The 24,441-nt window shown below is 43.2% G+C and overlaps 2 protein-coding genes across 4 annotated transcripts; both read right to left on the reverse strand.

Annotated features, from left to right (window-relative positions):
• Nucleotides 1-986: 986 nt before the first annotated feature.
• On the reverse strand, nucleotides 987-21,921 carry LOC111070668 (serine/threonine-protein phosphatase 2B catalytic subunit 3). 2 transcript variants are annotated; one of them, XM_022361377.2, is made up of 2 exons: nucleotides 21,903-21,921; nucleotides 987-3,845 (listed from the first exon to the last, which is right to left on the reverse strand). In XM_022361377.2, the coding sequence occupies exon 2, from the start codon at nucleotides 3,608-3,610 to the stop codon at nucleotides 1,868-1,870; it is 1,743 nt and encodes a 580-aa protein (XP_022217069.2). In that variant the 5' UTR covers nucleotides 3,611-3,845; nucleotides 21,903-21,921; the 3' UTR covers nucleotides 987-1,867. The 2 variants fall into 2 exon arrangements, with proteins under 2 accessions (XP_022217069.2, XP_041447848.1); XM_041591914.1 differs by lacking the exon at nucleotides 21,903-21,921 and adding an exon at nucleotides 7,776-7,795.
• A 1,607-nt stretch (nucleotides 21,922-23,528) lies between these two features.
• Nucleotides 23,529-24,367, reverse strand: LOC111070714 (proteasome subunit beta type-3-like). Of its 2 annotated transcripts, none has more exons than XM_022361448.2 (2): nucleotides 24,146-24,367; nucleotides 23,529-24,058 (listed from the first exon to the last, which is right to left on the reverse strand). In XM_022361448.2, exon 2 carries the CDS (start codon nucleotides 24,027-24,029, stop codon nucleotides 23,628-23,630), a length of 402 nt encoding a protein of 133 aa, XP_022217140.2. In that variant the 5' UTR covers nucleotides 24,030-24,058; nucleotides 24,146-24,367; the 3' UTR covers nucleotides 23,529-23,627. The 2 variants fall into 2 exon arrangements, with proteins under 2 accessions (XP_022217140.2, XP_022217139.2); XM_022361447.2 differs by having other exon boundaries at nucleotides 24,115-24,366.
• Between the last annotated feature and the right edge of the window lie 74 nt (nucleotides 24,368-24,441).

Consider the following 24,441-nt stretch of genomic DNA (forward strand, 5'->3'; position numbering starts at 1 on the left):
GGATAACAAGAAATTTATGTATGTATATATAAAAAAGGTGTATAGAATAATAACTAAGAAATATAACAAAATTCCCGTTCGCACACAATTTTCACGTTTCGTTTTCAGTTTAGTTTTTCCGCACTATCCGAATTCTTTAACATGATCGGTTGACTTTTAATAACTAAAATTCCATTAAGTATAAAAAGGATTCTGCACACGACAACAACGCAGGCGCAAATGGCAGAGAGAGAGAGAGAAAGAGAGACTTACAGGAAACGGACCGGCTGTGGATGGTGGATGAGATGAGATTCATGTGGAACAAATATATAGATGGAAATATCGTGGGGGGAAATCAAGGCAGATTCAGATTCTTTCTCGTTCTCTGTGTTGCCCCTGCAATGAGGATCGGTGCAGCCATCCATCGGGTTGTTACTCGTACAATTAAAACCAACATATAATGTACCCGTACCCGTATCTTGTATATCATTTATATAGTATTCAGCTAATGACTACGACAAAGATGGCACGTATATAAAGACCACATACACAATCACCAGATGAGAGAGAGTGTGAGGCGACAATGGCGACGATAAAAACGCGAGGAACGATCCAACTTTTAGCGTGATCATCCTGCATTAGTGTGTGTGTCTGTCTGTCTGTCTGTCTGTGAGTGTGTGTAGGTGTGTTTTTGTGTGAGAGAGAAAGAGTCAGATAGAGACAGAGAGAGATAGAGATTCAGTCGTTTCTTGTTCTTGTAATAAAACATTGTAGTAAAATATTGTTGCTGTTGTAATTTGTTTGCTGTTTGTTTGATTTTTTTTTTTTTTTTTTTTACTGTTGTAGGAAGTAGTTTTCTCTGTTGAAGAAGCCTTCTCCTTGGCCATAATCTCCTAAATAATACACCCGCGCACATATGTATATTACATGTGTGTATATATAAGTCACCCAAGAGGCCGTCGCCACACAACGAAAATAGTAGAATTCACTTTAGCTTCTTTTTTTTGTTTTTAGTATTACTCGTAGTTCCAGCTTAGTATTAATGCTCTAGATGTAGATTCTCTTCTCATTTGCTCTTTTTTGTTTTTTGTTTTTTTGTTTTTTTTTTTGGTTTCACTTAACAAATATCGGAGCGGGGTGGGGTGGGGGGGGTAAAGGGAGCGCCACTGCTGTTGGGTTCTTTTTTTTGTTTGTTTCAATTCGTTTTACAATTAGTTAGCAAACATAATTTAAATTTACCTAATTTTCTTGGGGGGCAATGCTGCTGTCGAAGAGAGAGAGAGCCTCGCTTAGCTTTTACATTTGCTCTTTTGATATAATGTTGCACAAAATTTGTATATACATTTCTGTATTGTATAATAATTCTATATTTCCTTTTCAACTGCATTTATAATTAGCATCCACTTGGGGTGCTGAATTTTCTTTCTTCTTCTCTTTTTCACGTTTCATCATCTTCCATTCTCTTCAAACCCAAAAAAAATTGCCTCTTTTCTTATTGTTTTCTGCGTTCTCTGTGTTTTTGTTTTGTTTCCTCTTCTCTCTTACAATTTGCATTATTATTTCCAGTTGCAGTTGCCGTTGCGTTCCATTCCACTCGTTTCGATTCTGCGCTTGCGTGCATCCCTGGCCTTAACCGTCTTGAATGCCTGTGTGGCTGCGTCTGTGGGGCGTTGTGTATTTGTTTTCTTTTTCTGACACTAAGCCGCTCTTTTGAGAATATTTGTTCCTATTTATTCGCAATCTCCCTCCCAACTGTTCACTTAACTTTCGACTATCAACTGACCTCCGCTCCCCAAGATTCCAAAAAGCCCAAGATCCAATCCTCCGCTCCTCCAATCCGCTCATCTGATCCAGCCGATCGCTTTGCCGACTGCTGTCTGACTTAGAATTATCCTGTGATTGAATTCGCATTTGCATTGGCCGCTGCTGCTGCCGCCGCCGACAGTGTCTTCTGGCCCTCCTCCGCCGGCGAGGGTGTGGCATCGCGACGGGGCGGCATCCGCTCGTTGACGGCATCGAGGCCCTTGGCCTCCGCGAACGAGGTAATCTTGTGGTTGGGCGAGAAGCCCTGCATGGCATTCTTGAGCGACTGCTTGCCACCGGAGAGGGCGCCGAGGGGCAGGGCGCCCGTCGGCGTCAGGCCCTTCAGCTGGAGCACACTCTCAGACTCCTCGCGCAGCACGGAGAAGACGCGCGCCATCTTTCCAATGGCACGGATCTTGTTGCGTATGACCTCCTTGCGCGCCGCTGCCTCGTCGTCCGAGAGCGGCTCCTCGCTCTCCTCGGTCATGAGCTCGTCGTCGGAGCAGATGTTCAGCACGTTCACCAGCATCTCGGTGACCTTCTCGCCCACGAAGGGCAGCGACCAGGTGAACACGTCCATGAAGTTGGGAAGCCAGTAGGGGTGCGGCGAGCAGTTGAACTGTCGGATGTTCATCACGTTGTTCTCGTACTTCAGCACCGCCGCCTTGTTGTTGTAAACATCGAGATAGTTGGGCGCCGAGAAGATGGTGATCAGCGAGGGGAAACCGGTGGTCTGGCTCTTGCGATACATGCGGTAGCCGGCGTCCTGCGCCTCGTGCGCCCGGATGATCGACAGCAGATTGTTGTTCTGCAGGAAGTCGCAGCAGGCGGCGTAGCTGTAGAAGTACGAACAGCCGCGCACCGAGTTGTGCGTGTAAAAGTCCGAGTTCTTCTCGTTGCCAAAGTCCTCCAGCGGATCGGACCACAGCAGGTCGCACATGGGGCCGAATGCGGGTGGCTCCTTGAAGCGGTCGAGCCGCCGTATGTCTTCCAGCTCGTGTATCTCCGGCGACAGGCCGCCGTGCACGCACAGGAACTGCTGGTTCATGAGCGCCGCCAGCGGCAGGCAGTCGAACGCGTCCATGCACGCGTCGTAAACGCGCTCCGAGTACTTGATCTTGCACTCCTGCTTGAAGGTGAAGTACTCGGTCAGGTGCCGGCACTCGTGGTTGCCGCGCAGCAGGAACAGCGTCTGCGGATAGGTGATCTTCAGCGACCACAGATACAGCACGCACTCGATGCTAAAGTAGCCTCGGTCCACGTAGTCGCCCAGGAAGAGATACTTTGTGGTGGCCGGCGAACCGCCGATCTCAAATAGCTTCATCAGGTCGTAGAACTGTCCATGAATATCTCCACAGACCGTCACCGGCGCCTCGATGTCAATCATTGTCTTCTCCTGGCGCAGCAGCGTGGCCCCGTCCTGGATGATCCGCAGCGCGGCGCTCTCCTCGATACGCCCCTCCAGTATGAAGTGCTGCTTAAGTACATCGTGCTGTGGCTTTCCGGTCCGCGGATCGAACACGTCCGTGCAGGTGAGTTTGCGGCTTGGCGGAAACGGTACGCTATCGACCACACGCTCCTTGGTCGATATTGTGATCCGTTTTGTGGGGCTCTGTGGAGCTCCTCCGTTGCCGCCGCCAGCTGTCGATGCTGTGGAGGCTGCTGTGGCGGTGTCGGCTGCTGCTGCTGCCGTCCCCGTCGTCGCCGAGGCATTCTTGTTGTCGTGTGTGTTGTTTGAGTTGTTCGCCTTTTGATTCTGTTGCTGCTGCTGGGCCGACGCTGACGACTGCGACTGGGTGCTGTTGCTCTGGGCCGCTGGCGAAGACATGTTGGATTTGGGTAACAGAGGCGCGCACCGCCGCTCCACCTCCGCCACAAGATCTGCTGATGCGCTACTCCTCCTACACCGAACGTCTGCTGCTGCTCCTGGGTATGGTCGTGTTCCTGTTTATGTTCCTGTTCCGGATGCTCCTCCTACAGCTCTTACTGTGGGGCTGGCTGGTGGCCGAATGATGATCAGTCAGCAAGTGGCTTCTTTCTGTCTTCTAGCTTCTTCTGTCTGCCTGCAATAGAAATGGGGAAAGAAAGGTAAACGGATACCATTAGTATTTATATTTATACAATATGATATATTTATGCTTCTCTACCGTGGATTTGCATGTGCATGTGAATGTACGTGGCATTAGCGGGCATTACATGGCTTTTATTAATAATAAATTCGTGTGCCCCGACCTGTTCCCACTGTGCACCCTGCCTCTACTGCTGCTGCTACTGCACGTACCGTTCCTCATGTGATGAATTTTGCACCACACTTCAAAGCAGAGCAACAATTTTAGAAACAGATGAAACAGAAGCAATTCAGTAGAAATAACGAGTGGATAGAATCAACGAGTGTAAGGTGTTTCTTTAAGCGAGTGAGCATATAGAATTACTTGTACACTCGTTACTTACTAATCTCTACTACGAGAGACATAACGAGTAGATATCAACGAATGTACACGATGTCTTTCTCTAAGCGGGTGTCCATATCACATCACTCGCCCATTCCTTACTTACGATTCACTTTAGTTTCCTATGATCTCGCTCAACTTGTGCCTCTTTTTGTTAGCCCTTGATTAATTGCACCCGTTCTTATTTCTTATTGCTGCCACTGACTGTCACTTCTTCTCAATGCACGAATGCAAATATGTGCACAGAATTTAGAAAAATAATCAACGCCGTCCGAATAAATAAAGCACAATGGCTAACAATCCCGGCAGCGCGTTGTTGCGTTGCCTTTTTACAGATCCGAGGACTGGACAGCTTTGACAGACAAGCGGACAGAAACAAGCGAGAGAGGGACCAAAAAATATAGAGATGGTTGCGGGCCTGGTTTTAACCACGGATGCGCATTCACCTCCAAGTCAATTCTGATATTCCTTTCTTTTCGTTTAAAAAACCGCAACTCATCTTATACTTTGATATCGTGTCATGTCCTTTAAGTAGCTATTTGGATGGGCCAAAGTCACTAAGTATTCTAAGTATAGTTATAAATTGGCAATTGGCATGGGAAAAGTCGGCAGCACGAGTTTTGAAATAATTTCATTTGTGGGTGGATAATTGTCTTGGGGACAAATTTGAATGGGTAATAAGTACTCCCGTGAGTCAAACGAACAGGCCAGGTGCTTTTAATTCTACTATTCCACGAAAAAGGGCCAATCATCCGTGAATTCGCACATATTTTCGTGAATGACGTCCCATTTGACCCACTTCCACAAGTACAGTCGGATTCGGTGCTTAAAAGTATGCGAAATCAAAGTGTAAGTACATTTGTTTTTTTTTCTCTATTTTGGGCTCTCGTGCTCTTCCGTGTCACGGCTTGAGTCCATCTCTAGCGACAGACATACAGACAGACAGGACGTGGGGGTTCGCTTCCCTGCTGCTATTCTGCGTTTGACGCATTGACTGACAACTGTACACAACAGAAACAGAAACAAATGCATACCAATAGCGAGTGGCGGCACATACCAGCGGGACAGATGTTTCCACGTGCGTTACGATACTCCAGTGAGGCTCTTAGCTCTCCCCCCACCCTGCGGCAGCAACGTTTCGCAACAGTAAATCAGCTGTCACTTGGCGTCTCACTCTCACGCCAATTCATCAACGAACGCGGACGGTGACGTGTTTGGGAACTAGGCGATTGATTGAATGAGAATTTGAATGGAATTGGATGGTCGGTCGTGCGACAGTGTACTCGAGTACTCGAGTATATGTGGGCAACCAGTGCTAATGTGGTAGGTGGGTGGTGGGTTGGTGGACAACTTAATAATGCATTTGTGCATTTAGCATGTAAATTCGAATTTTTATGATTTATATATTAGATTTACTACAGAAATGTATGCTTCACAAATTGGATAATTCGAGGGGAATGGGAAATGGTAAGCAATGCGCCTTTGAACGTCCATCGACTCCTATGATCGTACACAGTTAATTATATGGATACGTACAGCCACTTGGATTTTCTGGGATTTCATTTTCCAGCCTTTAGGCCCATGCAAAAACTAAATAACGAATTGGTAACTCTCCTCATTTATTAATAGTTCTATTAAATAATAGACTAATTTTTTGGAAGTTCACATAAAAAGAATTGGAAATACGCCTGGAATGTGAATTTTCTGCCAAAATATCGAATGTCAGGCCCAATGGGAATCGTCCGCTAGGAGAGCTGTGTACCAATGCTTATTATCAAAAATCTTGTGTACGGGAAACGGGGCGAGAGCGGGGTCTCGTCGGTGTCTCAAGTCGAAAGTTTCTAATTCCGATTCATATTTCGATTTAATATTTTACACGTGTGTGTACGCGTGTGAGTGTGCTGATTTTTTAATTATTAAACAAGTTTCCGAGCCAAAGAGAAAACAACATTTTATCACTGTCTGACTGGACTGCCCGCCCCTGCCCATGCCTCTTTCCCTACCCTTCCTGCCAGCCAGCCTGCCTGCCTACACGGCTAATTTTCATGCATATATTCGCATTTTTTTTTTAGCTCATTGTTCTGTTTTTATGGCTTTGGCGAATATTTTTGCGTTTACACGATCGCAAAGATACACATTAAGTACATTTTCAGCATTCCGTTTGTACGTGTCGTCGCCTGGCTCTGCTCTGACCAACGATACAAAAAAAAAAAATGAACACTAAGCACTGTAGCTGTTGGTAGGATATTCCGACTGAGGGAATACCCTGTTCGATAATAAAGAAAGGTATTCAATTGGGAACTTTGCATTTCCTCTATTCCTCTAATATTATTGATAGCCTTAATCTAAAATTTAAACTTGGAGGCTACCTATGATTCTGGTTTCATAACTATTGCAAAGTACTCAAGACATTAGTCAAAAAACTTAATTGAATCGTAGGTATACATACATACATATATAGTGATACATAGTGATGTATTGTGATTCATTTATTCAAAATTTTAATTTGTATATTTTGGGTAATCTTTTTATGTTTTATGTAGATAGATAACTATGTAGATCTGTTAAAGAGTATCATCCAATCACATACAAAGCGCTGTCATTAAAATTGTCACATACAATATGTGTACATGCTCTTCTTGTACCCTAAGAGGGGGGTAGGGTATGCAAAACAAGGAAAAGACATGCCAGTCAGCCCGCCAGACGGCAGCAGCGGCAGGCACAAAACGAGGCTAATAAAATAAGACGTTTTTGTTTAACTTTGGAGAGTCTGTGCAGTGTGGCGCTGCCTGCTTTCGAACAGATACAGAGTGAGATACACACACGCACAAACTCGGGGGGAAAATATGGTAATTAAAAAGCAATTATGCAAACGATATTCTCTTTGTGAAATATTTTCGGCATAATCAAAGGTAACGAACGGAACGGCCCGAACGGAGTTTGCTGCACTCAGAGACCTGAGGTCGTCTGCGGCATCCACGAGCGCCCGCCCAGGGGGGCTCGTCCCCAATTTGTTCTCGTACCTGAATGTGCATGCAGGCAGCCAGGTTGATAGCAGCTCACATGTCAGACTAATTAGATGAGCAGCACTTGCCATTAAATCTCTCGAGTATAATAATGTGCAACGATACGACCGGCCAAACTCAAATGCTAATTTAATTGCCAAAAGTTGTCTGGGGCTCGCAGTATCACCACACACAACAGCCAGCAACAGCAACGGCAACGGAGCAGCACAGAAAACAATGACAGCTAACAGTGCTGCCCAATAGACGAAACCACACCAGACTGCCAGTGCTGCCCCATACGATTGACTTCCTATCATATCATATGATAGCTAAAACATACAAAGATAAAAATAATATATATTCGTTTTGTGTACTTTCTGGAGCAGATTCTCTAATTTTTCTTGATCCAATCCTATAACAGAAGCCTGGATCCAAGACACACTTTTTTTGCTCTTTAAATTCGCAAAAAAAAGTCCCTTTGGCTCCCAACCAAAATACAGATCTAACTAAAAAATACCTTGCCTCTGCTATAGATTACCTCATATTGAATTTTGTAGTTAGACGTTTGTTGGATTTAACGTGGCTAAATGGTCTGAACTACTGCCACTTGTCCACACAACAGCCACAACTAGGGCGATTTCTCCACACTCACTCACACGTTTGGCGTTTCGGTGATTGGGAGGGTAGGGATGGAGTTTGGATTAGAGGCAATAATAATATACGATTCTGTAATCGGCGAGTACCACCGAGCGCGTCTGACTGCCGAGTGCCCACTGGTGGGGGTTGCGGTCACACTAATCGACCATTTGACGCATCAAATCGAACGAACGCAAGCGTTCTAATGGACAAGCATTGACAGTTGCAACAAATCTGCCCCATAGTTATTAACCTCAATTTTAATGCAAATAAAAACCGTCTGACCACGTAAACAAATGCACACACACACCACATAGACACGACTAGATAGGACAGACACACTCACACTCACACACACACACATGTTTTGCAATTGCAATTTGTGCTAATGTGTGCACGAGTACTCGAACATGCCCGCTCCAGGGGAGGCTCATTTATATTGATGAGCGTTCAGTTCGGCATTTTAATACAAGTGACTTGCTTAATTGATTGGAATAGTATGTATTGTACATGTGTGTGTGCAAATCGACCGTTTAATTGTGGCTCTCTCACTACAATTATCTGCCATATTTCGCTACTGAGATACATCTGGCAGCAGCTTAAAAGTTACGCAACCGTACTTTGTCGCCATATTGTATACTCCAGTTTACTCCACTCCCAACTTGAAGTAGCACAAAAGAGCGCAACTGTACTTTTACGTCATATTCGATTCGGTACTTGCCTTAAGGCCTAAGCATCCTTGCTAAGATAACTAAGATAACTTCCACTATATATTTTTGATTAACTCAGTATTTTGTTACTGAGAAACACAACTGTACTTTGCCGCCATATTGTATTTTTTTATACTGCAGAAAAGCTTCTCCCTCTCTCTCTCTCTCCTCTTGCAGTAGTTCAAATGAGCACAACTGTAGTATTCTGTACTTACGTTAAGGCCTGAGCAGCGTCACATTAAATAGATGACTTCCAGTCTATTCGTGAAGTAACTCAAATTAAGTGTTCCCCGTTGATAACATTAAGAGGTTGGGTGATTCAGCGAGCATATATCACTTATAGATCAGACAGTACAAAAACTGTTCCTTTTTTTTGTACACTCCATTCAATTGATTCTAGTTAGAAATGTGCACATACATAAGTCCCCAACAATTGGGGTCTCTTGGCACGGCACTTAGTGAAAAAAAAAACAACAACCATTTGTTCCACCTATTAATTTGGCATTTAATAGCCTTACTTGGCCTCACTTATCGACGTAAAGGTTCTGTACAAGTACCAGAACCATTTCCCAGAACTTGTTTATTTTTTGTGTTTATGTTTTGTGCAACTTGAATCTCTATAAAGACTATTTCCCAGGACCTTCTATTATCGAGTAGACCCAAATGATATTATCTACTGAAAATAATTACGATTAAATATGTATTACAGCCAAAAAGAAACGAAAACAATTACTCTCGCTCTGACAGTTCTCAATCGTTTGAATAGTTCAGGTGTACTATATAGTTGGGGAGGAGGGAGGTTTTCCAATAGTCTGAATGATTTTTCTAGCTTGTTGTTTCTCTATTTTTCATTGTTATTTTGTTTTTGTTTTTGTTGATTTTTTTTTTTCTTTTCTTCCAATAGCTTTGACACGGTTGCGGTTAGGCGGGGTTTATGGTTTACAGTTTACGGGTTCTGTTCATACCATGCGGTTGCCATGTGTGCACACATATTTAAAAAATTTAAATTGTATTCCAGCTAAATCCATAAATATTCTGGTCCGTGTTCTGGCCTGGGCCTGGAACTGGGTCTGGGCCCCCCGCCCGCCCTACCAAGTCAAGCAAAAATATTCAATGTTTATCCAACAATTGTGGCACATGGCACATGCATTTCTTGCATTTTTTTTTTCAGCCTCCAATTGTTTGTATCCAGCAAAACAAGCACAGCACAGCAGAGCACAGAGTCTTATGTGTATCGATCGATAAATGTATGCATGTGTATGTATGTATGTAGGATTGTGGCATCTTGTGGTCGAGGCAGACTGGCAACTTAATTAAAAAAATATCTGCAAATATTTATTCTTGCAAATGCAAATGCAAAAGCAAATCAAAAGAACGGGCAGCAGGCAGAACAGAACAGCAGGGGCACCAAGAATGGATGGTGACACACAAAACGAAAAGGCCTCTTTAATTAAAGTGCGCAAACGTTTATTTGTTTTAAACTATTTGCGAAATGTGGCAAAACTAATTAAAAAGTGTGTCGAATGTCGGGTGGAGTGCCCAATGGCAAGAAACAAAAGAACCAAAGAACATTCAATAACAGTGTGCCACTCTGCCTAGCAGCTGTTTTTGTTTGTTCGGCTGTTTACTTTGCCTGTTCTGCTCTGTTCTGCCCTGCTCGGTGGTTCTGTTACTGCTTAAAAGCACACAGCAAGCAGGCAAGACCGAAGCTTTGGCCACTCTTTTTTCCATCCAAATTAGCTATGGCTAGCCGATTTTGATGCACTTGTAGGCAAACATCAGATGGCGTCTGGCGTTTTCCTGTATTTCCTGGTATTAACGCGTTCTGATTCGTTGAAAAATGCCCACATATATACAAATCTATGTATTGTTCTGCTGCAAGTTATATCAACCTCTGCAAAGGGTATAGGCCACAAGACTCAACACTTGTTGTTTGCATTTATGAACAACTGGATAGCGGCAAAAGAACTGGGTGGTGTGTGCATAGCATTATGTAAAATAGAAGCAACAGGAGAAACAATATTTAGATTCGATTTGCATGACACATGGCACAAACAGCAAAAAAAACAGCAACAGCAATGGTACATTGACACGCGGCACGACACGACACGACACGACACGGCACACATGCACGCGTGGTGGGCACGCGGCTTGGTATATTGGTATCCTCGTGACAGTAGCATCATCATCATCAGCGTCAGAGTTTGGTTGCATACCAAACGCTGTCATCAGCAGGCAAGGCAATCTTCCCCTATTTTTTTATATACATTTTTTTTTTTTCCTTTCTTGTGTGTTGTATTTACTTTGCATTTGCATAATTCCGCTTTCATACGTACAAAATGGCTTAACAATTGTTCTTATTCATGTTTTTATGTAAGCATTTATTTATTTTTTTTATACTTTTTTGCAGCAGCTATTGTGTGTGAGGGGTCTCCCCTCCGTCTTTGTTCTGCTCTTTAGGGCTGGGCTAAAACCAAGTACACGTACACACACACGTGAGGCAGAGGCAGGGCCTGCGAATCGGTTTGGAAATGCTAAATTATTCAGCAAAACTGGCAGCTTTTGTCGGCCGCCTGCCTGCCTGGATGCGACCGCGTCAGAGCGTCAGAGTGTTAGAAGGAAGGCTAATTTAAACAAGAAAGATTATTTTATGTACGGTTGCATACTACAAAAAAAAAACTTGGTTCGTTCCCTTCTACGGCTGGAACATGCTATTGCATATAAATATGTTAATCCGATTGCGATAAAATCTCCTTCTAACCATGCACTGCTCTGCCGCAATATTTTTAACATTTACTTGTATAACCTTTGCGTGCCCCAACTCCCCAATAGGGATTTTTCTTCTGCCTCCACTCCCATTTTTATCTCAGAATTGATCAGAATTATGTACATACATATGTATAACCTAAAAAAACATATGTATGGTACATATATAGATTGGATTACTGGATAACAATCATCCATGTTGCATTTTGTTTAAGATATTTTTTTATCAATTTTTTAGAAAAATTCTCACAGCCAATATCCTTTATAGCATCCTTTAAAAACTTGCAAGCCAACATCAGAAAAAAATTTATTGCATGTGATAATGCTTGAGGAAGCTACACGAATTTTCTTTCCTATTCAGTTATTCTAAAACAAAGTCGAACGAAGGGAATGAGAATTAAAATTCAATCAGGGGTTACATATACATACATATGTTCATACATATGTACATATGAATTAAATTCATGGTTAATACCCCTCTATTAATTGATAGGCAAGGGGTAACTGTACTGCCAAAGATCTCTTACGATATTTGGCTAATTCAACAGCCTAGGGCCTAGGCCCTAGGGGGTGGGGTGCGTGTCGTTGCGTGTCGAGGAGTATTCACTTTTGTTGTTGTTGCTGGCTACTGTTTCGGGGTGCTCGTCGCTCGTCGTTTCTTGCCAATTAATTATAATAATTAAGTTCGAAATGCGTTGCGACTAAGCAACAGTAAAAGCAACAACATTGTGCCATCGATAAAGCAACAACAACAACAACGACAAACGACAGCGCCTCAGCCACAATGGAGCTAGTGGTGTGGGGGGGAAGAAATAGAGGGAAAAAAATACAACGGGCTCCTTTACACGCAAACGCATTTAACGGGCCCTGAAGCCAATTTACCGGGCGGGCACAATCCTTTTGACGTTGCTTTATGGTTGGACAAAAAAAAAATTCGGATAGAAATGTTTGCACAGAACAAAAAAAAAAACAAAGAAGCCCCTCCATAAGCGCCCGGCCACGCCTCCAGCCTCCTTGCCACGAAGCGGTGTGTACACACTCGCATGGACACATCAATATTCATGCAATTGCTTTTCGCGTTAAGCATTCGACAACGATGATGATGATGGAGTCACATTCCGTTTTTGCTGCCAGCCAAAAAGGATAGCGACGAAAGGATACCTACCCGCTGCTCAGATGAAAGCATAAGCTGAAAAATTTTGAATTTTGCGTTGATTTTTTGGTATTGTTGACAGGTGCATACGAGGGGCTTTGTGACATCTATGCACAAATACGAGTATCGAATTTCTAAGATCTGGTCGGAATAATACGAAAAATATGTACATATGTATGTACACATGTACCTTGTGATCACACCTGCAGGAATACCCTCGACGAGTAACGGGTATGAACGGGAATCCCATATGCACACATGTCACCCACAAAAAAGTCATCCCAACTACACCGCACCTCCCTGCCACCCACACCACTGGACAGAGAGACGGAAAGAGCGCGCGACGCGAGAGTACAATTTTATTTTCACATAAACAAAAATGGAAAACAGAAACAACACCTAAAAACCGTAGAAAAAACACACATATTTGTTCGAAATTTAAGGCGAAATTTTTGTTGTGTGCTCTGTCCACCCACACTCCCCCTGCCCACTGTCTATCCTTTCGTTTTTGTTTTGTTTTTTTTTTTTGTTTTTTGTGGCAGCCTTTCCGTCTGTCTCCGTCGCACGCCATTTGGCCAATTTTTACCGTTATTGTGCAAACAAAGTGTACAGTTACTCAGAGATCCGCCACAAAGGGACAAGCATAAACACGCAGAGGACGGAAGGACGCAGGAGGGGGGCTCACATTTGCTGCTATTTTCCCCCCCAACACCCACTGCGTGTGTGTGTGTGTGTGTGTGTGCATAAGTGAATTTTAAACTTAATTTATCGTTTCTAAAAAGCACCAGACACCCATCCCAACAGCCATAGAATAAAGAGACACAGAGAAGAGGGGTAAAAAAAAAAAAAACTAAAGAGGAAACAACAGAGACCAAAGACAGAGAGACGAACGACCAAATCAACGCCTCGCACTTTTCTGGTGCCCGTTTGAGTGACAGCTCGGACGCGAACCCCGCCATCGACTCAGCCCCCCTTTTGGACGCCCACCTTCGCTACTTGCACGCCTCTGTCGCTGTCTGCTCCAATAACTCAAGTACTTTTCTTTCGCTTTCAGCGATTTTTCATCTTCTCTGGCCTGCTCTGGTCTCCTCTTGCCTCTTGCCACTTGTCTCTGTGCCTGAGTATCTTTCTCCCACTGTCCTCTGTCCTCTGTCTGTCTGTCTGTGTATAAGTATTGTTTTGGTGCATGAAAATTGTCGCACAGAAAAATTATTTTTGGCAAATTGTACTATTCCACTTGCTCTGGGTTACTTCTGCTCCTCAAAGTGGGGTGGGGTTGAGATGTCGACCTAATTTTAGTTTGCGTTTCACAGTTTTCATTTCCCCGCAACAACTAATCGTAGAGAGCACAAATGTTTAGTGTACATATTTTTGGCAGTAGAGAGTAGCAGTCAGGAAGAGTATAGAGTCGAGTCGATCTCCATATCCGTATGACCAATCTCAGAGACTATTAGATACAAATCTATAATGAAAGGCAGGCACCCATCCCTGACCCTTGGTAATAGAGAAAATTTACATACATACAGTGTGTGGCCCCCCCCGTCTGGTGTATATGGCGTCTAAAAACCGACCCCCCCTGTCGGGCCCCGTAATGGGGTTATAAAGAAACAGCCTTGCACCTCGCGGTATGTTTTGTAGGGGCCGCTGTTTGGGCGGGAGGGCCGAGGGCTGGTTAGCTAAAAACTGGGGGGTAGGTGAAAACCCCCTGGCAGCAGGCAAATGAAAAAAACGTCAGTTGTGGTTTACGTACCAGCCCGCGGGGGGGTGGTGGAACTGTGGCCGCCGTGCAAATGAGGTAGGGTAAAGCACCCCACCTAACTGAAAATACGGCTGGCCAGCCCGGGGCCCCCTAGCTATACCAGCCGGTTGGTGTAGTGGGGTGGCGACTTATACCTTCGTTGAACTGTACCTCGTATGTAAACCAGAAAAGCTGTTGTTATCGAAGCCCCCCTGTAATCACGCGGGGAACCACCCCACGGGCCAGCCCCCAATAATAAAATTAAACGCAATAACCCACTATGGGTAGGGGGGGAGGGGGATATTCATAACACAACTGTATGTACTGTTGTATGTAACTGCTCAAATTTGATTTACTATGCAGGATAAAACAGGAAACAGAAATGGATACTATCATAATCTTCTATTGGAAAAAAAATTAAAGCAGAATAATGGCGAGAACTAAAATGGAAAAAGCGCATGCAATTTTTTATTTATAAATAAATTCTTTTACGTCTGAAGTGCGCCACGTTGCGTATGCACTGCTTGACAGCTCATCGGAGTGCGCTGCTTGTCACTTGCCGCTAATCAAACACACACACAATCAGACATACATACATATATATATATACATGTATGAATGAATCTTGTATATGTATATATGTATGTATGTATATACCACCCTCAAATGTTACGTACGGGTTAAGTCCGCTGTAAACAGCTGATGTGCGTGTCATGAACCCATTCAAGCAGGAACATACACACATACATGCATACATGGATATTAAAGCGAATCGAAATTAAAGGGAAAAAACCTGACCCCGAGGAGGGCACAGAGAAAAGAAAATGTGGTTAAAGTGGCGCAAAAGCGAATCTTGTAAAATGCTCGGCATAGGTGTCAACGACAGCAACAAATTACTTATAAGCCATTTTAAAAGCATTAACTTTAACGAGTAACAGTAAACTGCAGCATCACGTACACCAACGAACACGCACGCCAAAACGAAGCAAAAAACAAAAAAGAAGCAAAAGCGAGAGTAAGACAGATAGAACGACATGTCATTGACAAAGCTGTAGCAGCGGCCAGCGGGCAGCGGGCAACTAGAGAGAATTCCAGAGAAGAGAGAGAGAATTCCAGTGGTGATGGCGGAATGTACAAAAAGAATGACAGTGGAGGAGTGCAGGAGAGAGTGAGCAGTGGGCCATATAAATGGCCAAGGCAAGCCAGGGCAGGGCAGGGCATCATCATTATTATCATGATCATCATCATTATCCTTGTCCTTATTTTCTCCGCCTCTTCCCGTGGAAGAGTAAATCTACCAAGCATGAAATATTCTCCATATCTGCTCCCCACCCTCTTCACCGCACCCGCGTTGCTTTACGCCTGCCTCTGCCATTGTCCCTACACTGGCGGTCATAAAAATTGCAACACAGCTTTGCCAACATAATTTTGTTTCTTTTTTTTTGTTGGCCAGCACTGGCCGGCCCTCTGCCCTCTGAAGAAGTTTATGCAAAGCAGTTAGAAAAATAAAAAATAAAAAAAGCTGAAAAGGAAAACGAAATAAAAACCCACCAAGCAACCGCTTTTGTTGCTACTAACGGCATTGTTTGCATGCTGAGTGCACTTAAACAATCAAAGCAAGCGGGTTGGGGTTTGGGTTTGGGGGGTTGGGAAGGAAATGAAAAAGTAGCTGTGCCACTCAATAGTCGCCAACGAGCGAAGAGGAGAGCTTAAAGGAGAGTGCACAAAATCAAGCGGCATGACCAGAAAACAAAAACCAAAAAACCATACACACACTCACACCCACACAAAAACTTTCCGTCATACTACAGCATAAAATACTTTTGCCAACAACTTTGAAGGCTGCAAACAACAAAAAACAAAACAAAATATAAAAACAACAGCAACAACAACAACAACAAAAAGGTTAAGTAGCACAAAAGCAAAAACTTACACACAAACAGAAGCAACAATGGAGGGAAATTTTTATTTTTCGCACGAAAGGAGGAAAATGCAAAACAACACAACAAAAACATACATATACGTCATATCACAAATGAAATGAAGGCCTGGCATTAAAAGCCTCGCCACAGCAACGGACTAAACTAAATGATAGAGTTTAATCTTAAGTAGACCGAGAAGTATTCTCCCAAAAGTTTATTAAAGATCTACAAAAACTAGACATAGAAAGAAGCAAGTTTTCAGGGATAGTTTTCGGAGTTTGATCGTAATCCAAGTATAATCCCCAAAGTGTCGCATTGGCTAGCAAAGAATGGCAAAAACCTTGGATTATTTTTGGGAAAAAGGTATCCCTTTTCCTGGCCATCGATTGCAGCACACATGATTGGGAATTCATTAACTGTACGTGCATCTGGTGGGGATGGTTATTCCTGAACATTTACCACTTTTTGTTTTTACGAGTAAAACTCCTTTTCAGGACATAAAAACCCAAACCAGAGCAGAACCAAAGACCGTCCAAAGAGATTTTCGTTTCTTCATTCACGTTGTTGTGGTTTTTATGACCGCCAGTGTGCCAGTATGCGTAAAGTAACTGTAACGAAGCTCAGGAGTATGTCAAAGAGCGAGAGAAAGAGACACGCACACACACACATACTAAGACAGAGGGGAGCCAGAGCGAGCGAGTGAGTGCGACAACGAGAGATGAGATAGAGATGGGAGGCAGGAGGCAGTAGCAGCTGTTTGAAGCTGAAAGCGAAAGGGCGAAACAAAAGCAAGCGCGCACCAGTCAACAGAAGAAGAAACGAAGAGTGGGAGGTGGAATACAAGGGATATACAGGGAAGGCCAGAAGCCAGGATGGGGATTGAGGGAAAAGTCGCTTTTGAATATTTAATATTTATAACTTGAGCAACGAACCGAGAGATGATTTATATCCCCTCCGGAAGCTAATCTCGAGTTTGGTCTAACTCGAACATACATACATACCATACACACACAGAGACACAGGGATTCGGAAGAGGTGATGGGGAAGAGGAACAGCGAGCGTGCGAGGGGAATGGAGCTTTTCGTGGCGCAGGGCCATAACGCGGTTGAGGTTATGTGCGGCTGAGCATATAACGGTAAAATATGACACACAAAGCGCTGGGGATACGCTTCTTCGTACCCGTCTCTCCTCTCATCTCTCTCTTAATCTCTATCTGTGTGTGTGTGTCTTTTCTGTACATACGTATGTATGTATGTACATATTTTAAAGCATGTTGCACCAAAAATCCAAATGCTTTATCGATTCCAGGGCTCACACAAACACACTCACACACATTCAACGCTTCTTGGGCCAAAACCCCAATAAGACCAAAAACCAAGCAAAATTTTCTGGCTCGGGTTCCGGCTACGGCTCCAGGCACCAGGCCAACCAGGCACCAAGGGCTCCAAAGCTCCCCTCAGTGGCGCACTTTGTTTTGTTGCTGGTTGCATGAAGCTGGGAGCTCTGAAGGCGGATTTCTCCGGTCTCAATCCTTGTTCCCTGTATCTTCTCGGTCTGATTCGAGTCAACCCTGACCGCTGACGAGGGATACAATACACACACACACACACTCACGGACACAAGCAGAGAGACCCCTACGTTCAGGCATTAGGACCCGTTAGTCGGTCATTACGACGACAAGACAACACTGTCGATTTTGTCGACGTTCTGTAGTTTGCGTGTGCCTCGCTCGCCGCCCCACTCGTTTTACTGTGTGTGTCCTGTTGCTGACACAAGAGCAACAGTAACAGAGCAACAGTAACAGCAACAGCAACAGAATCAACGTGCCTCCGTCAGAATGGAATGGAAAGAAAGAAAGGGAACAGGGGATGGGGAAGGAAGTGCGCCTTAGTCGATATTTAGACTATGTGGATACCCCGCACTCGTTCACAATTTGTCTGTGTGTGTCACAACAAGTGGGAAAATTTATCCAATCGGAAATCTCCAAGAAATCTCTATTAAAAAGATATTCGATGGAGATAATGGTAAGTTGGTAAATAATATTACCATCTACAAAAACAGGGACTTGGTATATGTATATTCCTGTTTTGATGTAAGATATATTTTGTGTGCTGATCCTGAGCAGGAATAATTGAATACGAGTAGGAGTATATAATCCTTTTTTAAACGTATTACGCACACAGCCTTGTGCCGTTTGTGGTGGGGCAGGATGGCTGTCAATGCCAGAAACAGGCACCCAAAAACACAGTCAGAATAAGCAGTCGAGCGCGTTTTATTTCCTTTTATTTAAGTTTATTTATTTTTTGCTTCGTTTCTTTGTTCTTCATCGTCATTACCATCACCCACGTTTTATCTCTGGATGAAAACGTCAACTGCAGCAGCAGCAGCAGGCAGCAGCAGTTAGCACCATGGGAAGGAGAAGGAATACGTAAGCTAAAATAGTAAGGACAGGGGCACATCACAGTCATTCCACAACCACATGACATGCCATACCGCACCACATTCGCACACAGTGTGTGGGGGCACAAAAAGATGCTGATGTCATTGACAAACGGGAACGGAATCAGGTGGCGGCCGCATTTTGAGTTAATACAAATTAAACTCACAGTGAGCTTTGCTCGCTGAAAACCCACTCGGGGGAGAGCTTTCCCTAATGAGAAAGTTGCAGGTCTGAAAACACCCGCCCCCCCCCCCCCCCCTGTGCACGTTAAATATTTACAAATTTCACAGTTATTCCTTCTCATAATGAAAGGCAGAGGCGTAGGGATTTTGGGGGCGGTCAAACTTTTTTCAAAAAACTCCTCTCGCTAATTGCAAAATGAGAGACAGAGAGAGAGAGAGAGAGCTCGTACAGAATCAAGGCGCTCGAGATTGTTTCGAGCTTATTGGAACCACGGTGCGGTGACGAGGCGGCAAGCCCGAGTGGGGGTGGGTGTGGGAGTCGGCATGGGTTTTGAAAGGAAGCAGAGGCAGAGGCATGGGTTTTGAAAGGAAGCAGAGGCAGAGCAACAGCAACAGCAGCAGTGGGAGCCAAGAGCATGCTTTCTTTTTCCTTTGTGTGCGTTATGTGGTATGTACGCAATATATATATACATACATACATGTGTTTGTGTGTGTGGTGAGCTTAGGCTTTATGGGCGATGGCTGGGTGTGCGGGTGGGGGGGCTCAGGCGATTTGTTGCGTGCGGTGTTTCTATGCGCGTACGCTGCTGCTACTTTTTGCGAGCTTTTTCCTTCTGGCCTGCGCATACATACATATCTCGCTCTCTGTGGGTGTGTGTGTGTGTGCACTACACTAAAAGTCAATTGACCCGAAACTGTTTTTACATACATACACACACATACCTATGTATGTACATATATACTTAACATATACATACATATATATATGCATATGTTTATAACTGTACATAGACCAGGGGCAACAATTGCAGCTAACAACAATTTTGTATTTCTATAGCTTTTTGTTTTGTTTTGTTGTGTGTGTGTTTCGCGTGGGAGCGAGAGAGATGAGATCGGGTCTTACTGGTACAAAAAAAAATTCGTATTTATTTTGTTTATTTTTTTGGTCTCTGTACATTTGTTGTTGCTCTCGCTCTATTATTAGCGCAATTTGTGTAAATCTCTTTTACGGTTGCGAATGTGTGTGGCGTGCTTCATTCCATTCCCACAATTATATATATTTTTTTTTTAATATTCTTTACTTTTAATGCTAATTTTTGTGTTGCTTTTAATTTGTTTGCATTTTGCGTTTGATTTTCTTCTCTTTAGCTTGCACACGTTCTCTTTGTACCAGTCTCCCACGGCACTCTCTTTTTGACTCATTCTCGACGCAGTTTCTTTGCGGTTGGTGCTGATGCAATTGTCAAATGAGCGCAAATGGCTAATTGAACAAAATATGCACACAATGCCTGTCACTTACCCTCTTACCACCCCAACAACTCCAATACACTCAATTAGAGAGACAATTCGAATGCATTCAACTGTTAAACTGCATGGCTACCGTGTGCATGAGCGAGACCTAGATTATCACTCAATTACACACAAGAACACACACACACACGCGCGAACAAATGAGTACGGTTAGGTTAATTGAGAGATTTGTGTGATGCTGATCTTATTGAGTGTAATGGAAATGAGAAGGTGAGAATGAGAGAGAGCAGAGCTCTCTGATTACTGCCTTCCTCTCACTCACACTTGTACTGGACATTATCACTTTAAATATTCATTGAAGCAGCATCCAATTAGAGGGGTGGGGTGGTGTAACTGTAGCTGCAGGTGCAGTTGGAGGTGGGAATTTGGAATGCTTGCGTATGCTTAATCGGTATCACAATTATTAATGAATGGACTGCAATTACAGCAATTCCAGTTGGATGAATGGTTTAGTGACGCTTCCGCGGATATTTGTGAGTGTGGGGGCCATGTGTGGGAGCCGGTTCAGCTGTACAATGAGTGTGCAGTTATGTTCGAAAAATATTCCAAGAAGAAATATTGAATAATTCGAATTAGACCAACTGCTGCAATGCAATTTCCGATTGGATGAGCACATGTGCATGCGAAAGTGTGATGCATGTGTGTGTGTGTGTGTGTGTGTGTGTGGACCTTGGAATGAAACTGGAGGGAAACCTTGAGGGGAGTTACCAGATACCCCTGGAGTTTTGATGCGGAGTCGCAAAGCAGCCTCCGAAGGACGAAGATACAGAAGAGAGAGAGAGTATAAATGTGACAAAAACAATTTTCAAAAACTCTCGTGGCACTCGGTGCGACGCTGGCAGCGACTGCGCAACGTTGGCGCTAGCAGCAGCAGCAGAAACAAAAAAAAAAGGAACCGTTATATGCTTTTCCCGAATCCTGTTCCACTGCCCCCCGCTCTCACCCACTTAACAGCATGAACATTTTTCCTTGCTTTTGCTTTTTGGGTGTCCTGCCGCTGGCACACACACACACACACACACATATACCGTAATTTACGTACGGCTCTCTCTGTGAAAATCTCTTGCCTACACACACAAACCAACACACTTGCAAGTTTTCTTCTTGTTGAATTTTCTTATTTTCCTTTTTGGCAGCAGCCGCCTTTTTGGCACTTGATTTTCGCATTGTTTTGGGGCACACATAAAAAAATATCAAGATCGGGGGAGGGGTTGGGGGAGAGGTCCAAAGATGACTAATAAGTATGAAAAAATGTACATAGCGGAATGTACACACGCAGGTATGCACACACTCGCCCACACACTCACAATCGAATACGCTATGTACATGTCATGTATGTATTTATAATGTTCTTTTTTACCGTTTCGTTGCACTCGCGGAACCAGAAATCCATTAATCAGTGTCCAAACTATTCAAATTGGAACATTTTTTTTTTGTGAACAATAACGAAAAAAAAACTACATTTCCATACACTTGCAGCATGACTTGGAGGCTTAGGTAGGTCGTTCTTATTTACATGCTACAACAGTATGTATGCATATTTATTCATATATACACACACACACATGTGTGTTTGTGTGCGATTCCAATTGGTGTTTGTTTGCTAGCTTTTTTTGAAGCTACTCAACTCCGCGCTCCGGCTTTTCTTTACTTTGCTCCACTTCTCTCCTTTTTGAGTGACACCTTCAACAAGCCACTCTCCCCCCTTTCAGAGTGTGTGTGCGTATTGCACAATTTATTTTTGGGGAAAAAAACAGTATAACACGACAAAAAAAAACAATGAAACCAATCTGCTTGGCAAATTTACCTCTTAATTCTTTGTATATCTCAATATATTCTACTTTCGGTTTCACTCAAACGGTCTGCAGACGATGCAGGAACAGAGCGCTGTTGCAGAGTAATAATGCACACAAAATGCTGATGCTGCTCGCACGCACGATATGGAACAGACAGCCGTAAACAAACGCGCAGCGCCAAATGCAGCAAATGCAAAAGCCTAGCTGTAGTAATTAACTATTAAATATTAAGCGCACGATGTCAAACCATCGAGGGCTCTATCGATAGTATCGATATTTTACAGCTAGCCTCTACTATCGATGGTTTTGCGATAGTTTTGATAGTTGATATTCCTCGATTTTGACATTCCGTTTAATATTACCAGCTAGTTGGCCCTCTCAGCCATAAACCAATAATTTTATCCAATTCCTCAATCAAGTTTGTACAAGATTGGCTAGTTTTCAGAACTCCTTTTCATTGGATTGTTTACATATTAAGGTTCAAACAAAAACAACATAAAACTAATGTGACGTCGTTTTTGTGGCGCTGCCAGACTCGTGCAATTCGTAATTGCTGCGGGCTGCCATACCATGATATTTTGTGATATGAAATTCGTCAATTTTGATATTCAGTTTAATATTACTAGATAGTTGGCCCTTTTAGCCGTTAACAAATTGTTATATCCAATTCCTCAATGAATTTTGTTTAGGATTGGCTAGTTTTCAAACCTATTTTTTATGGGATTGCTTAGATAATAGGGTTCAAACAAAAACGGCCAAAGCATAAAACATAAATGTTGACTAAATGTGACGTCAGTGTTGCTGGTCAACAAAGTTTCTTCTATGCGAATGTAATTTTGTATACTTTAATTCTTTTAATTGGTGTTAAGTGTTTTGTTCCAAGCTCCATTAAAACATTATTTATGATTTATCCTAGATTGACATGTTTTTTTTACCTATTAATGCACATGTTTGTGTTTTATATATACATTTATTCCGGTATTGGAATCCGTGAGCTGCAAAATTTCGTTAATAACTTTAAAACAGAGACTGAGTAGTTTCTGCATTAATTGGCGCCCGAAATTACCAACAATATCTATGTTCTATAATATCCATTTTCCCAAGGTATGCAGATTGTTGCTCATTCCGATCCAAGGTTGAAGAACAATGCTGCTAATTCATTTCCCATGCTGAATTTTTTCCCATACAAATCAAATGTACCCCCCTAACCACCCAAGGTGATCTACGGGAATTTCTTCCGATTGGAGACGCGGAAGAAATGGACATTGGCGGTCAAATTTTATGCAAAAAGTGTAAGCGAGTCCTTAGGTTATATCGGTAATATCGATATATGCGAGTGCGACTTTTTCGTGGTCCACAGTTTCAACTATGTACTATCGGACACTGCTCAGCACTGATCGGGAATTTTTTCAGTGAATAACTAAAATAAGGAAAGTTGTACTTTATTTTGTATGTAACCTGGGTACCTAATACTAAAAATCCAACAATATTTACAGATTAAAAGCAACAAAATATGTACATCGAAATTAAGATTATTGAGATTATATTATAATAAATTATGCACTGTTTGTGTATGTTTTTTTGTTCATTTCTGTCAACGCAGGCTGGAAAATACTTTTGCTTGGGCTATTGTTGCATGTGTGTGTGTTTGTGTGCAGTTTGAGCGCATTTTATTTTGCGTGATTTTTTTTTTTGATTTCCTAAACAATATGTCACACAGAATTATATTAAGTTGCCTAGTCCTCTTCAATCTCCACTGTGGACTCTGTTATCCTGCCTCTTTCAACAACATAGACAAGGGCACCAATGGTTACTTTGGGGTCGGTATCCGCCAAAATGGATGACGAAATAGTCTGCAACAGATCCGCAGGTTCCATCTTTGGTTTCCACAGAGCCTCGCACGTAGCATGAAGCTGCGGGCTGCGCTTTCCAATTGCAACGAAGTCGTCCAGTTCATTTGGGACTCCAAGCATATCCAGCGTGGAAATGAACGGCCTCATTGTACCGGGCTGGAGGCCAAGCACAATGCAGTCCACTTGATAGGGTTTCGGGCGTTGTTCGTACAATATGTTGGACAGATTCTTGATATATATGTCTGGCGTTATCACCTGTAATCGCAACTTCTGGCGGATGTTCATGCACACGGCTATAATATCATTCTTGGGCCCTGTATGGAATCAAATGGGCATTTAGTCATCCAAAAGAATGTCGTATGTCACAAACCTTCGAACCCACAAAACAAACGGCGACTTACTCTGAACAAATTATTGTCAGCCGCATGATCCGTAGCAATGGCCACACAGTCCATGCCTTGCATGGCCACCATGCTACCTCCAACACTATGTGCCGTGTTGCTTGCAGTTGAAGACATTTGATTGATACTTTAAATCATATTGCTATGATTTCTTTCTTTCTTTAGTTGTTTAGTTTCTGCGGCTACAATGTTTTAAATTTATCAGAAGTGTGGCCATTTTTATTTTCCATTTTGTCATCCCTCAGCAGCGCTATCGATACTCAACACCCAGCTGGCACCCAACCACCACCAGCACG

Source organism: Drosophila obscura, unplaced genomic scaffold, assembly GCF_018151105.1.
Source record: "Drosophila obscura isolate BZ-5 IFL unplaced genomic scaffold, ASM1815110v1 contig_165, whole genome shotgun sequence".
Taxonomy (NCBI): Eukaryota; Metazoa; Arthropoda; class Insecta; order Diptera; family Drosophilidae; genus Drosophila; species Drosophila obscura.

Bases quoted from the DNA above. Each gene is read 5' to 3' on its own strand.
- LOC111070714 (XM_022361447.2), bottom strand. From the start codon at position 24,262: ATGTCTTCAACTGCAAGCAACACGGCACATAGTGTTGGAGGTAGCATG. The intron at 24,059-24,114 runs GTTTGTGACATA...GATTCCATACAG, and splicing joins TTTGTTTTGTGGGTTCGAAG to GGCCCAAGAATGATATTATA.
- LOC111070668 (XM_022361377.2), bottom strand. From the start codon at position 3,610: ATGTCTTCGCCAGCGGCCCAGAGCAACAGCACCCAGTCGCAGTCGTCA.